Raw genomic sequence first — 16,273 nt, 5'->3', positions numbered from 1 at the left:
TGATAACAAAAACATAAATTTTTTTTTTTAAAAAAAAAAACCCCTTCTCCATGTCCTAAATAGTCTTTTTATGCTTTTAGTTTATTTAAATTATTTCGGTTATGTAATATATAATAAAAGGTTCACTAAACAATCTAACACATTTAATATATATATATATATATATTGTAAATAACTCAAATAACCTGTACTAAATACCCTATTATAATATTGCTGAACTCTTGGCACTAACAACTTTTTAATATATATATATATATATATCTAGACAGGCAATTGGTATTGGCAGGCTGCAAACTTTTTTCATATTAGGACACTCTTTGCTGCCTTGGTGCAACTTGAGTTTAGGTTTAACTCTCTTACTATGGGCTATGTTAAAAAAATCATGAATTTGTGGATGGATTGTGGATTCAAATAAAAAGAAAATGAAAAAGATAAGAAGAAAATGAAGTAAAATACACTAAATTTATTTAATCTATTATTTTTCTCTTGACAAATATGCTATATAGAAATTTAATCATTTCAAAAGAAGGAGAAGAAAAGAAAAAAAAAAGGTGAAAAAAAGAAAAAAAGGTGAAAAAAAGTGAAAAAACAAAACAAAACACATTACACAATGTTAGGATTAAGGCACACTAGAAATCAGTCACACACACAGAAAAATGAGACAAGAGATTTACGTGGTTCAACAATTATCTACGTCCACGGGGAGAGATTTCAATATAAAATTTCCCGGAGGGAGTTTATAATACTCACACCTCACTCTCTCTATAGCACTCTCACTCACTTAGATTACACAAACACATAGTTTTTCTTCTCTTCCTCTCAACATCTATATATACACGAGGAGAGGGAAACAAAGTCAAGGAAGAAGACTTACTGAGCCAGCTGCCACCTGTCATCTTCCACCTGCCATCTTCCCTCATACTTCTTGACTTGGAGGTAACCTACAATAACTTCCTCCATGTGGACTGGAGCTAACAATTCTCCCGCTCCATGCCCATATGGATAATTGACTTCTCACTTGAAGTCCATCCCGGTCAGATTCTTGCAAACTTCTAGCTTATCTTTGGTGACAACCTTGGTCATCATGTCAGAAGGATTCTTGTCTGTGTGAATCTTCACTAACTCCGTCAGTTGTTTTTCCATCACTTCTCATATCCAATGATACCGGACATCAATGTGCTTTGTTCGTGAATGGTACATGGAATTCTTGCTCAGATTAGTTGCACTCTGACTATCACAATGTACCTTGTACTCTTCCTGCTGTAGACCCAATTTTTGAAGAAACCACTTTAACCACAATATTTCCTTTCCAGCATCTGAGGCAGCAATGTACTCTGCCTCTGTTGTAGATAAAGCAACACACTTTTGTAGTTTGGACTGCCATGAAACAACTCCCCTTACAAACGTAAACAAAAATCTTGATATAGATTTTCTACCATCAAGATCACCCACCATATCGGCATCAATAAATCCCTCCAAAATTGGTTCAGCTCCCCCAAAACATAGACACATCTTTGAAGTTCCCTTCAAGTACCGAAGAATCCATTTGACCACCTCCCAATGCTCCTTTCCTGGATTGACGAGGAATTTGCTCACAACGCCAACTACATGAGCTATATCTGGCCGGGTACACACCATTGCATACATCAAACTTCCTACTGTAGAAGAATAAAGGATTGCCTCAATTTCTTTCCTTTAAGAGCTAGTTGTGGTACACAAACGCTTTGTCACCTTGAAATGGTTGGCCAGTGGTGTAATGACTGGATTGACATCTTTCATGTTGAACCTTTCAATCACTCGTTCAACATATTTCTCCTCTGACAGCCATATCTTCTTGGCTTTCCTGTCACGAACAATCTTCATGCCCAAAATCTGTTGTGCGAGGCCTAAATTCTTCATGTCAAAATACTATGACAAGTTCTTTTTCAAATTGTTGATCATAGCAATATCTTGTCCGACGATCAGCATATCATCGACATATAACAGTAGGAAAATGAAGTTTCCATCCAAAAACCTTTGGAAATATACACACTGGTCTGGTACTGTTCTTGTGTACTCATGATCCACCATGAATGAATCAAACTTCTTGTACCATTGTCTCGGCACCTACTTTAGGCCATAGAGACTCTTTTTCAGTTTGCAGACTAGATTTTCTTTTCCATTAACTTCAAATCCTTCTAGTTGCTCCATGTAGATCTCTTCCTCCAAATCACCATGGAGAAAGGCAGTCTTGACATCCATCTGTTCTACCTTCAGATTCAAGCGAGCTCCTAATCCCAGAGCTACTTGAATGGAAGTCGTCTTCACAACTAGGGAGAAGATCTCATCAAAATCAATTCCCTTCTTCTGCCCAAAACCTTTAACCACCAAGCGAGCTTTATGCTGTAATCGTTTACCAATGCCATTTTTCTTTAACTTATACACCCATTTGTTCTTCAATGCTCACCTGCCTCTTGGAAGTGGAACAAGCTCATAAGTGTGGTTCTTCTGTAAAGAACTCATCTCCTCCTTCATGGCTTGCATCCAACAGTCTTTCTCTGTATGACTCTTTGCTTCCAAAAAACTCTCGAGCTCCCCCTCATCAGTAATCAGAATATACTAAGAAGCGGGATATTTGGTTGATGGAACAGCAGCTCTTTCAGATCTTTGCAACTGAGGCCCAGTTGCCTCTGGTTGAGAGGGTTGCTCCCCCTATTCAACACCCTTTTCATTTGGGTCTTCATCTCTTTCCTCCTGATCCTCAATTTCTGGCATAGGATCCTGCAACTCTGGCACTTCTTGCTACACATCATCACATCTAGAATTTTGTGATGGTTTGGGAGATGGTAACAAGTCTGGAGTGATGACATCTCTAGACTTTGCAGACTTCTCAAAATCTGCTATTGTCTGGTTTTTCTAGAACACAACATCTCTGCTCCTAAACATCTTCCTGTGCACTGGGTCCCACAACTTATACCCAAATGCTGCATCTAAATAGCCCACAAATATACATGGAGTGAACTTGTTATCAAGCTTCTGTCTATTTTCCTTGGAGATGTGTGCGAACGCCTTATACCCGAAGACTCTCAAATGAGAATATGATACCTTTCTTCTGGACTATACTTCCTCACGTATCGCAAAATTCAATGGGACTGAAGGCGATCTGTTGATGAGATAACAAGCTGTACTTTAACCCAGAATGACTTTGGCAACGTTGCCATTGTGAGCATGCATCTAACTCTTTCAACAATAGTGTGGTTCATCCTTTCTGCCACACCATTGTGTTGTGGGGTACCGGGAACTGTTGTCTCATACCGGATACCTCTGCTGACACAATATGCTCCAAAAGCATTGGAAGTGTACTCGGCACAATTGTCTGTGCGAAGACACTTAAACTTCTTCCCGGCCTCTCTTTCCACCATTGCATGGAACTCCTAAAAGTGTTGAAATACCTCATCCTTCATTTTTAGGAAATACACCACAACTTCCTTGATGCATCATCAATAAAAGTCAAAAAATACTTGCGGTCACCAAGTGACTCCATTTCGATTGGGCCACAAACATCCGAGTATACCATACTTAGCACTTTTATTTTCCTCTTGCTCGTTGAACTGAATGATACTCGATGTTTCTTGCCATAAAGACGATGATCACACCACTTCAGGGCACTCCCTTTAGATAAAGGTATCCTGGATTACTTTGCGAACAGATGCAATCCCTTTTTCACTCATGTGAGCCAGTCTTCTGTGTCATAAGTCCGGTGACTCCTTGTCTTCTACTGTATTAAGACTTTCTAGATAGATCTTTGTTTGAGTCTTGTACAGTGTTTAAGACATTTCTTCTCTGGCGATTGTCAAAGCTCCTCCTGTCAACTTCCATCGACCATTTCCGAATGTACTTGTATAGCCCTGTCGGTCCAGTGCGCTTCCGAAGATAAGAGTGAGGCGCAAATCTTGAACATGCCTTACATCTTTGGGAACCAACTTGTGTCTGACATTAGTTTGAATACTAATGTCTTCAATACCCATAATCTTTGAATAACTAGAATTTTCCATTCGAATAGTGCCAAAATCTCCAGCATTGTACGAGCTGAAGAGTTTTCTATGGGAAGTGGCGTGATAGGATGCAGCTGTGTCTATCACCCATTGTGTGTAGTTGTGGTCAGCCACGTGAAGGTAGTCCTCCTCTTCACCAACTGCAAGAAGTATTTCATCAGTTGTTGTGGATGTCGTGTTCTCATCTCCCTTTGACTTATTACTTTGGCCTTTATCTTTTCAGCTTGGGCAGTTCCTCTTTATGTGACCCTCCTGGCCACAATGAAAGCAAGTGAAGCTAGAGTTACCTTAACTTTTACTATCTCTGGATTTACTTTTGTTGTACAATCTGCCTCTCCTCTTGCTTCTTTCTCTGCCTCTTCCTTTACCTCTGTCTCTGCCTCTATCTTCTGTGACAAGAGCATGGGACTAATTACCTTCCATGTCTTTCCTCCTTGTCTCTTCATTGTATATGGCATTTGTGACCATGCTCATGGTCAACTTCCCTTATGGTGCAGCGTCATTGAGAGAAACCACCAACGTCTCCCAACTGCCCGATGAAGAACTAAGCAGTAGTACGGCTTGCATTTCATCGTCTAAGGGCATCTTGACGGTTGCAAGCTGATTCACCAGATTCTTAAATTCACTGGTGTGCTCGGTGATAGAAACACCATTCTTTAACTTCAGATTTACAAGCCTTCTCATCACCAAGGCTTTGTTCCAGGGCGGTCTTTGACTGGTACATTCCTTCTAACATTGTCCAGAGGACATATGCATCTGTCTCCTGGGCGACATTGTGGAACATACTGTGGTCTATCCATTGTTTGATCTGACGGACAGTCTTCCTGTTTATCTTTATCTAGTCTTCATCCTTCCCTGCTTCCAGTTTAACTCTTTTTAGGGCAATAGGGTCAAACAGGTCTTTATAGTATAGGACGTCTTCCATCCGCGGCTTCCAAATTCCATAATTGGAAGCATTCAACTTTATCATCGATCCTGAAGTTGATGTGGATTCCTCCTTCGTCTTTACAGAAATTATGATTCAAAAATATGATTGTACAGATGTGTCTGGAATACTCCAAATAGTTGGAAACCACTATTAGATCACCAAAAATGGACTTAAAATGACTCAGATCTAGCCAAAATATGTTTGATGGTTCAAATCTGCAGATGTACTATAACCGCGTAGCACCGGATAATCTCTCTATCTCTGGATCGGGTCGGGTCAACCCAACTGATTGGCCAGTCAACTAGCGTGCTGACGTCGCAGTGATGTAGTAGACATATGACAGACACATGGCAGTGATGTGGCAGTGGCTTGGCAGACACGTGTCAATGATCTATAGACACGTGGCGATGACGTGGCAAGCACGTGGTGATAATGTGTTAGGCACGTGTCGTTGGTGTCACGATCACGCGCAAGGCACTCTCCTCTTTCTTCTGCCGTGCGTCAAATGCGTGTCTGTGACTACTGTGACACGCCGGTATAGTCTTTGGCACATGAAGCGCGTGTCTGAGGCTGGGATTCACGCGTTTTATTTAGCTGGCGCGTGATAGCGCGTTAAGCCTCTTCTGGGCCTCTTCTTTACAGTTATGGACTCCTCTCATCGAGAGCTTCCTCATGGTATGCTCAAAAGTGAATTTTGAGCAACTTGATTTCTAGAAATTTTTGAAAAACACACGTTGTTTTTTCAAAAATCAACCAACGAGGCTCTGATACCACTTGTTAGGATTAAGGCACACCAAAAATCAATCACATACATAGAAAAGTGAGACAAGAGATTTATGTGGTTTGACAATTGCCTGCGTCCACAGGGAGAGATTTCACTATAGAATTTCCTGGAGGGAGTTTATAATACTCACACCTCACTCTCTCTATATCACTCTCACTCACTCAGATTACACAAACACACTCTGTGTTGCCTTGTTTTTCTTCTCTTCCTCTCAACATCTATAGATATACGGGGAGAGGGAAACAAAGTCAAGGAAGAAGACATATTGAGCCAGCTGCCACGTTCCATCTTCCACCTGCCATCTTTCCTCCTACTTCTTGACTTGGAGGTAACCTACAATAACTTCCTCCATGTGGACTGGAGCTAACACACAAGATATACATGATACGTTCTAGTCCTCTCCCTTCATTAAAAAAACTCCTGGCAATAAATTTGAGTATGTAGTAAAAAATAATAGATACAACAAAATTCAAAATCCAATCATAATGTTAAGATTTGAGTCCCTTTATTAAAAATTTTCTGAAAAAAAAAGAAAAAAAAAAAAGAAGAGCTAATCAAAAGGTACCTATATATTAATTCAATAAGAGAAATTATTTGAATTTTTATTTTAATCATTAGTCACTTTCACAAATCACTTCTCAAATGCAAAATCTAAAAGTCCATATTAAAAAATTTTAAATTTTGTTTTCTTAAATGATTAAATTCAAGATGCTTTTTGTAGTTATAAAATCTCCATGCATCTTCCAATAATTTTTTGGAGGGAATTGTATATTTTGTTTTACTTTGACTCCATCAATATTTTGGTCTGCAGTTATACATGATCGAGTTCAAGTTGTTGAGATTGGAGTGTCCTATATTACCCTTTTACAGTCAATGGCAAACTTATTGTTTCTCCCATTAAGTTAAAAAGCAAAAAATAAAAAATAAAAAATAAATTGTTAGATGATTTCTAATTCCGGTCATTTGTGTTTACGTTGTCATATACTACTACATTAGTGTGTTTATTGCAAAACTATTCATCTACCTATAGCTATATAAGAAATGGTCTCTCTGTGTGTGTGTGTGTGTGTGGTAGTAATAAACCTAAATGTAATGTCATATTACTCTCCTTGGTTCTTGGACTTGCTGATGAGATAGAGTTTGTATGATTTTGGATGCTAGGTATGCTAATTATGTGGGATATACACTTGCAGGGTATTTTATTTATTTATTTTTTTATTTTTGTTGGGATTTCATTTTTTTTTATCAACAAAAAAACACGAGCTATTTTTTTGGGATTTCATAATCATAATTCTTTTGAAAGTAATATGGAAGAACAGGTTTTATAATTAGGCAAGGTAAACTAGCTAGGCCAGGGAGAAATATCGTCAGTCCATGTTAGCTAAGACTTAACATGGATATTGGTGACAAATTTAGCCATAAAAAAGATACTTGCATAGAAACAGATCTTAGAATGTGTTAGTGAATATATATATATATATATATATATATATATATTCACTATATATGGGGAATGTTGGAGGCATATTGTGTATTTGGAACCCTGAAGTTTTCATGATGCCAGAGTGCATGTTGCAGCAGGAATTTCATAGTGCTCTTAGGTATGACTTTTGATCTTTTTGAGTGTGATTTCAAACATTTATGCACCCAATGATGTTGATAGTAGAGATAAGTCGTGGGATCCACTTTTAAGGATTAAAAATAATTTCCAAAAACCTTGGTGCACTGGAGGGGATTTTAATGAAATCAGCTATTTATCTGAGAGAAGAGGAGTATCTAGAAGGGATAAAAGGATAAGAGAGTTTGGTAACTTCATTGAAAAAATGGAATTTGATGATTTACCAGTGGTAGGAAGAAGCTTTACATGGTACAATTCACTTGACGAGGAGAGGTGGAATAGGATTCATAGATCCTAGGTGGCTGGAGAAGTTTAAGTTTCAATTGTGGGATTTTCCTAGGGATGTATCAGATCATTGCCCTATATGACTTGGGGAGGATGATAGGAATTGGGGTCATAGACCATTTAGATTCTTGAATGCTTGGACCCTACATCCTAATTTCCTTAAACCATTGCAGAAATCTTGGGTAGACTCAAAGTTTGATGGTTGGGCTAGGTATAGGTTTGTGAGGAAATTGAACTCTTTGAAGAGTGATCTAAAAAAATGAAATCAGGAAGTGTTTGAAAATGTAGATCACCAGCTTAAGATGGCAGAGGATGAATTACATGATTTTGATTTGAGGGTTGAATCAAGAGAATTACTACCACATGAGGTGTCAAGGAGAAGGGATGTTAGAATTTTGGTTTGGAATTTGAGGAAGAAACAAGAGTGGGTATGGTTGCAGAAGTCAAGATTGGAACGAACATTAAATGGGGATAAAAACACAGGGTTTTTCCATCTAATGGCTAACAAAAGATTCACCAAAAATCTGGTGGATTCACTAGAGGTTGATGGGATTAGAGTTGAGGCACTTGATTAAGTGAAACAAAAAGTGTTAAGGCACTTTTCTATGTTGTTCAAAGAAGATTGGCTATCAAGGCCAAAGTTAGTAGGTTCTATGCCAACAGTGAGCAAATCAAAGGTTGTGGAGATACTTGAAGCTGAGTTCTCTGATATGGAAGTTTGGGAAGCAATTAAGGATTGTGATGGAAACAAAGTACTTGGGCTAGATGGGTTTAATTTGCCATGCATTCAGAAGTGCTGGAAGTTCATGAAGGGTGAGGTGATTCAACTTGTGAAGGAATTTCATTCTAATGGGAATATTGTTGGAGGCTTGAATTGTTCATTTATAACTTTGATTCCTAAAAAGGATAGTCCTAATGGTTTGAGTTATATATGATAGGCCGATTAGTTTGGTTAGTTCTGCTTATAAAATATTGGCTAAATCGCTGTCAAGAAGAATTAGAAAGGCATTACCAGATGTAATTGGTGAAGTATAATCAGCATTTCTAGGTGGTAGAAATATTTTTTATTGGATGATGATTGCAAAGGAGGTGGTTGACTGGTGGAAGAAGGCAAAAAAGAAGGGAGTTGTTTTGAAAGTTGACTTTGAGAAGGCCTATGATTCTGTGAACTAGAACTATATGTTTTATATGATGCCCAACATTGGGTTAGGTGATAAATGGCAGAAATGGATGGTTTCTTGTGTAACCAAAGCAAGAGTTTCAATATTAGTGAATGGGTCTCCAATAGATGAGTTTTCGCCTCAAAAAGGGATCAGGTAAGGTGATCTCCTTTCGCCTTTTCTTCTTAGCATAATAGCTAAAGGGCTCAGCATTCTATTAGAAAGGGCAAAAAAGATAGGGCAATTAAAAGGTGCTTCTATTGGGCCATCTGAGTTGAAGCTTTCTCCACATCTACAGTGTATCCAATCCCGGTTACTCAGCCAAATCCTGATCCCCTTCCACCAGTGGAAAATCCCCAAGTCCCAGTTCCCCAGGAGATATTTCCACATGCTCCAGCTTATAGACCCTCGGCACAGCCCCAAGGGAAACTTTTTCACTTTGCCATTAACGATGATCCAATTATGATCAAAATTGCCAGGCTAGAGAAAGCACTGAAAAAGCCCCAAGGCTTCAATTCCATTCTGAATATTGAAGATGGGTACACTGAGGCTTCAGTCAGATTACCGGAGAAGTTTAAAATGCCCCACATCGACAGATTTGATGGAAGTGGCGATCCAATTGTACATGTTCGCCTGTTTTCGGATGTTCCGAGGCCTATGGGTCTTTCTCGTGTTCAGAAATTATCATAATTTGGGAGGACTCTGTCCGATATAGCATCCATTTGTTATGCTAAACTGGAAGAATCTACTAAGTGGAATTGGATAGAGCTATCTGAAGGGTTCATGAACCAATATTCTTATAACACTCAGATCGAAGTAACCATCAGTGAGTTGGAGGCCACTACCCAAAACCTCAAAGAATCTCTCATCAATTTTGTTGCTAGGTGGAGAGCCAAAGCAGCCCGGATGACAAATAGGCCTTCTGAAAGAGAGCAAGTTCAGCTAGTAGTCTTGAATCTCGAGCCCGATCTACTGCAAAGAATGATACTAGCACCATTGTCTACATTTGCTTCACTACATGAGTTGGGGGTCCAAATTGAAAGTGCATTCAAAAAAGGGATCCTCCACAAAACTAGTGAACCTGCAAGAAGGCCATTCACCAGGAGTACCAATGCTCGTAATAACACTATTTCACTGCCTACAGATGTCAGTATCGTCGTTACGTCGGCCAAGATGGCTAATCCATTTGCTGTTACCACAACCTCACAACCTTCACAAAATACTGGTCCACCCCAAAGTCGAAGAATTTTTACCCCCTTCATATGACCCCGACACATGCCTTTAAGCTGTTAATGAAAAAGGGACATCTTAAACCTCTCGATCCTCATCCACTTCCAAATCCATTGCCATCCAAACACGACCCTACCCAGTACTGTATCTTCCATCAACAACACGGCCATCCCACAGACATGTGCTACCGCCTACGTCATGAGATTTAGGATCTCATTGACAACAAAATCATCGCCCCACTTTCCAAACCAAACGTAACAACCAACCCACTTCCTGCACATAATCAAGTCCCCCCATCCATAAATATTAACCATATCTATACACTGCCGCCCACCTTCAACCCTAGCACATACATTATCTCGTCCCATTTACCAAAACTGGAGGTGTTTATTCCAGAAAGCATAGACATGTGCATGATAGAGTTGACACTATAAACCCAATCCAAGCCTGTGGCAGTAATAATAGAGAAAGAGGAGAAAGCACTAGAGGCAGGGTCGTCTGTTACACATGTCATAGAAAAAGGGGCTTCACTTGCCGAGGAATATGACCCTAGCTGATACATTGTAGCCATTGACCAGCCAAAGCCAATAGTTGTACTACCGAATTTCCTCAGCATCAATGCTATTGGGGAGAATGAGCTAGGGCAACGTCAGGATGGTTGGCCTGGATAGGGTTTGAATGACTTAGCAAACCTAGAAGAGGATTTGACAGAATTGGAAGAGGATCTGGAGGATCTCTACTCCTTCGAAGAAGAATATACAAATTGCGTGCAAATGGGATGGTGGGATCCAAGCCAGTCAGAAATAAACAATGGGTGGTTTAGCGATGAGGAGGCAGATAAGGTTACAAACAAGAGAGACCAGGAAAGAAAAGGCTGAGGCAACACCCTTGACTATAAAAGAACAAGTATTGAAGCAATTCCAGCAAGAAAGGATAGGAGAGATCCTAGGGCAGATGGCCTTGAAACAAGAAAAAGGTAAAGGAAAAGAAGAAAATGAGTCAGCTATAATAACCAAAAAGACTAAATGGAAGACTAAACAATACTGGGATGCGTAAGCGAAAACCATCGTGGAAAAGAAATGGTGTGTTGAGAGGTGTGATATGAACATGCTCCAGGTGAAGCTTGACAATAGCTTGGCTATGACTGCAGGGGAGTGGTGGGAAGATAATGATTTAAGTTACGCATACATAAATGAAGGGTGAGACTCTACCCCTGACGATACATGGTATACGGACGAGATTAATCACATGACCCGGAGTGGTCAGTACTTCAAACCCGCAACTTTAGACCAGCCAGAATCCTCCAACAAAGAGGTTGAGACATCAAAAGAGAAGGATGGTAATGAAAACATGGTCTTGAAACAGCTCAAGAAAATTCAGGCTGACATATCAATCTAGGGGCTGATAATGGCATCTAGAGAACATAGGCAGGCACTGTTAGATGCACTGAACCAAACTAAACTTCCTATCGATACCACTGCAAACCAATTGGTATCATTGGTTACATCTGGGGATGTTACGCCAGTGATATCTTTTACAGATAAAGAGTTACCACCTGAGGGTGCTAACTATAATCGTCATTTATATGTAACCTCGGAAAGTCGAAAGAAATGGATCCCGATGGTGTTAGTAGATACCAGGTCAGCAATTAATGTGTGCCTAGTGAGGACTGCCTATGCCATCGGTTTGAGGCCGATTGACTTTACACCCACAACCCAAGCCGTTCGAGCTTATGATAATACAAGCCGGGATGTCATGGGAACATTCAAAAGCAATATCCTCATCGGCCCATCTGAACATGAGGTGGAATTCCATGTCATGGATGTACCAGCAACCTTCAATCTACTGCTCGGAAGGCCTTGGCTACATCAGATAAAAGTTGTATCATCAACAGTCCATCAGTTGGTGAAATACCCCTTTAAAGGGGGAATTGCTACTGTCTATAGTAATTCTGTGATCCATCCTCCCCAGGGAAATGCCACGCCAGTGTTGGAAATCATACATGGGAAAGACGATGTATTCCTCTCTGGCTTCTCACTGACAGAGGCGCGGGTGGTCCAATCCATCATGGCAGAAGATGACAAAACTTATGTGAGTGCTCAGTCCATCTACATAATGAACAAACAGGGGCATATGCCTGGATCAGGACTAGGCCGAAGTGGTAGATAAGGGAGCATTGTTGCTAAGGAAGTGGGCCATAACCCTCACTCTTTCGGGCTAGGATACAAACCTACAGCCACAGATTGGTAGAGAAAAGAGCAGGAGGTGAGAGAAAGGCTGAAAGCAAAGAGGAATGGAAAGTAGTACGAGTTAGACCACAAACCAATATGAGGAACCCTGAACAGATGCTTTGTCCGCCAAGGGGAAGATTTCCCCTTCTATGGATTTCCAGAGCCTTGGTTTGACTAGGAGACGGACAAGATATCCAAGGTTTGAGATCTTCTTCGGGCACCAGTTACTAGAAGAGGAGGATAAGAAGACAGACCTAAGCATTAATACAGATCAAAAGAGGACTGCAAACTTGGGCATTAAAGAGGAAAAACTGTTGGGAAAAGCACTGGCTGACCTACTAATAGGTTTTATTGCTGAAACTAAGACCACCAACTTGGGGGATAGTTTTACTATCTCAATGGTCGGGGATAACCCAGCAATGGATTTCTCTAATTTATTATAGATGCGTCTGAGGCTCCACGTCTGGTCTGGAAATTTGAGCACGGCATCATCAACAGTTTTGAATCGAATAATGAGTCCGAATCTGATTCCATCGAGTCTGTGGAGTTAGAGTCAGATTCAAGTTCCTCCGAGTCTAGTACTTCTGGGGGTGGTAACCTGGACACCAAAGTCTTGTCTAAGTCGTCTTTTAGCTTTTCTTTTGAGTCCACTGTAACCAAAGACCTAGACTTTTTGAATGGGAATCCTATGAATGTTGCTTACTTCTCTGTGCCATTGGTTTGTTGTATTGCTCTTAATTTTCAAAATTTTGACATAAACGAAGAGGAAGAAATTCCTTGCGTTTTGAAAAATTTGGTTGATCATGAGGAGGAGAGGCGTGTTAAGCCCTGTATAGATAAAATCGTATCAATTAATGTGGGTACTGAGGAAAATCCTCGCTTGGTCTAGATCGGGTCCATGCTATCTTCGGGGGAACGTGAGCGTTTTATCGCTTTACTAAAAAGCTTTAAAGATGTCTTCACATAGTCCTACGAAGACATGCCTGGAATCAATCCTGAAATTGTATAGTACCGGATTGGGCTTTAAAGATCAAAGAAGAAATTACCAAACAAATTGAGACAGGGTTCTTACTTGTATTCGAGTATCTGACATGGTTGGCTAATATTGTTCCGGTTCCAAAAAAAGATGGCAGAATCAAAGTCCGTGTCGACTTCAGGGATCTGAATAAGGCCAATTCGAAAGATGATTTTTCGCTGCCACATATTGATGAGTTGGTAAACTTCACTGTAGGCCATACGTTACTCTCATCCATGGACGGAATTTCCAGGTATTATCAAATTCTAATGGCACCTGAAGATAGGGAGAAGACAACTTTCACTACTCCATGGGGCACCTATTGCTACCGAGTTATGCCGTTTAGGCTGAAGAATGCCGGGGTAACTTATCAAAGGGCTGTAACTACTATTCTGCATGACATGATCCACAAAGAGGTTGAGGTATATGTGGATGGTATGATTGTCAAGTCTAAAGAGCGAGAAGGCCACTACACCGCACTAGAGAAATTCTTTGAACGAATCAGAGAGTATAGATTGAGGTTGAATCCGTAAAAATGCACCTTCGGTGTAACGATAGGGAAAATGCTGGGATTCTTGATCACACAAAGAGGAATTGAGGTAGATCCTTCCAAAATCAAGGCCATCTTGTGCGTGGCTTTCTAGGCAAGGTGCAATTCATAAGATGGTTTATCTCAAAATTAACCTTGACTTATGAACCACTGTTTGGTCTGATGAAGAAAGGAAAGAAGTTCCAATGGGATAATCGATGTCAGTTTGCCTTCGAACAAGTTAAGCAGTACCTTCAGAATCCACCTGCATTGTCACCACCAGAACCGGAGAAACCACTGATCTTGTATTTATCAGTAACAGATTCAACCATGGAGTGCATGCTAGCGCAAGAATCAGATGCTAAAGCGGAGAATACCATCTACTACCTAAACAAGAAGATGCTAGAATATGAGACCCGCTATACTCCCCTTGAGAAAGCTTGTTTAGCTTTGGTTTGGGCAACATGGAAGTTGAGACACTACCTGTTAGCTCATTCTGTAATTTTGGTTTCGACATTAGATCCCATCAAATCTCTTTGAGAAACCAGCGCTTACGGGTAAGCTAACTCGTTGGTTGCTTCTTCTCTTTAAGTTTAACCTCAAATATGTCACTCGTAAATCAGTCAAAGGGAGAGCTATAGTGGAATTTCTAGCAGACCACCTGGTAGAAGGTGATGAAGCAGTAGAGTACTGTTTCCCAGATGTAGACATCTTGCAGATAGAAGAGGAAACATGGACAATGTACTTTGACGGAGCATCAAACCAATATGGTTATGGGATAGGTGTATTGCTCATAGCACCTGACGATTCCCATATACCTCTAGCCTTCAAACTCTGATTCAAAGTATCCAACAATGAAGCAGAATACGAGGCATGTATTGCTGGCTTGGAAGCTGCCCTAGAACTAGGGGCAAGGAGGTTAGACGTTATCGGAGATTCAAATTTGGTTGTTTCTCAAGCCAATGGAGACTGGAAAGTTAAAGAAGAGAAGATGAAGATTTACCATCAGTCCCTGGATGTGCTAATTTTGAGGTTTAAAAAAATTGACACTCACACATCTACTAAGAAAGAACAACTGGTTTGCTGATGCGCTGGCAACTCTATCCTCCATAGTGGATGTCTCGCTTGGAGTGAAGATGCGTCTGATCATTATTGAACAAAGGTATACGCCAACTTATGAGGCCATCGCCGTAATAGATGAGGCTCAAGATACGAACCCTTGGTAATACGACATTTGGAACTTTCTGGAAAAAAGAAATGTATCCACCAGGGGCAAATGCCAAATATAAACGAGGAATACGGTGTATGGCCGTCCAATTCATCATTTGCAAGGGCAAATTGTACAAGAGAGACCATTTGGGAATGCACAAGTTGTGTGTTGAAGAAAAAGAATCAAAGCGCCTGATGGAGGCCATTCATGGAGTAGAGTGTAGAGCACACATGAACGGAGGGATGTTAGCCCGAAAGATTCTCTGGCAAGATTATTACTGGTCTACTATGGAGGAAGATTGTATTGGTTTTGTACGGCGATGCCATAAATGTCAAATCCATGCCAATCACATGAACATTCCACCGTCAAAGCTCTACAATATGACTTCGCCATGGCCTTTCTCAGTTTGGGGAATCGACGTCATCAGTGCAGTTACACCAAAAAGGTCAAACGGGCACGAATACATTCTGGTAGCGATCGACTACTTCACAAAATGGGTAGAGGCCTAGTCTTATTCCATGCTAAAGGCATCACATGTGGCTAAATTTGTCAAGAACGACATCATCTATAGGTATGGGGTGCCCAACGACATCATCTCAGACAATGGCTCGAACTTCAAGAAAGAGGTGATAAACCTGCTTGAAAAGTATAACACGACTTTTCATAAGTCATCAACATACAGCCTGCAAACCAATGGAGCTGTTGAGGCTGCCAACAAGAACATCAAGAAAATTTTGCAGAAGATGGTGGAGACTTATACGGACTGGTCGAAGAAACTCCCGTTTGCACTTTGGGGCTATAGAATGTCAATTCGAACATCTACAGGGGCAACTCCTTATTCGCTTGTCTATGGTATGGAAGTTGTTCTGCCAATTGAAATCGAAGTACCATCACTGCGGGTTATGGTTGAGTGTTAGATAACAGAGGCCAATTGGCAACATACTAGATTTGAGGAATTGATGTTATTTGATGAGAGGAGGTTGAAGGCATTATATCATATTCAAGGCTACCAACACAGAATTACTAAGGCTTTTAACAAGAAGGTTAAGTCTAGAAATCTCAAGGAATAAGATCTGGTGCTCAAAGACAACCGAGCTTCCATCCATGACCCTAGGGGCAAGTTCAGACCCAATTGGATTGGTCCTTACATCATCAAGTCTATCTGGTCAGGAGGAGCAGTCATTCTCATGGACCTAGATGGCTTGGAATTTTCACAACTGATCAACATGGACAAGTTAAAGAAATATTA

The 16,273-nt window shown here is 40.4% G+C and overlaps 1 protein-coding gene across 1 annotated transcript; it reads left to right on the top strand.

Annotated features, from left to right (window-relative positions):
• The first annotated feature begins 8,302 nt into the window (after positions 1–8,302).
• LOC145795971 (uncharacterized) lies at positions 8,303–8,822 on the top strand. Its single transcript, XM_082880922.1, has 2 exons — positions 8,303–8,567; positions 8,698–8,822. The coding sequence occupies exons 1-2, from the start codon at positions 8,303–8,305 to the stop codon at positions 8,820–8,822; spliced, it is 390 nt and encodes a 129-aa protein (XP_082737048.1).
• Positions 8,823–16,273: the final 7,451 nt, after the last annotated feature.

This window comes from Camellia sinensis, chromosome 7 (genome assembly GCF_055761805.1).
Source record: "Camellia sinensis isolate YWXY chromosome 7, ASM5576180v1, whole genome shotgun sequence".
NCBI classification, from domain to species: Eukaryota; Viridiplantae; Streptophyta; class Magnoliopsida; order Ericales; family Theaceae; genus Camellia; species Camellia sinensis.
Note: the sequence above shows the minus strand (reverse complement) of the source record. Positions and strands in the feature narration are given on the sequence as shown.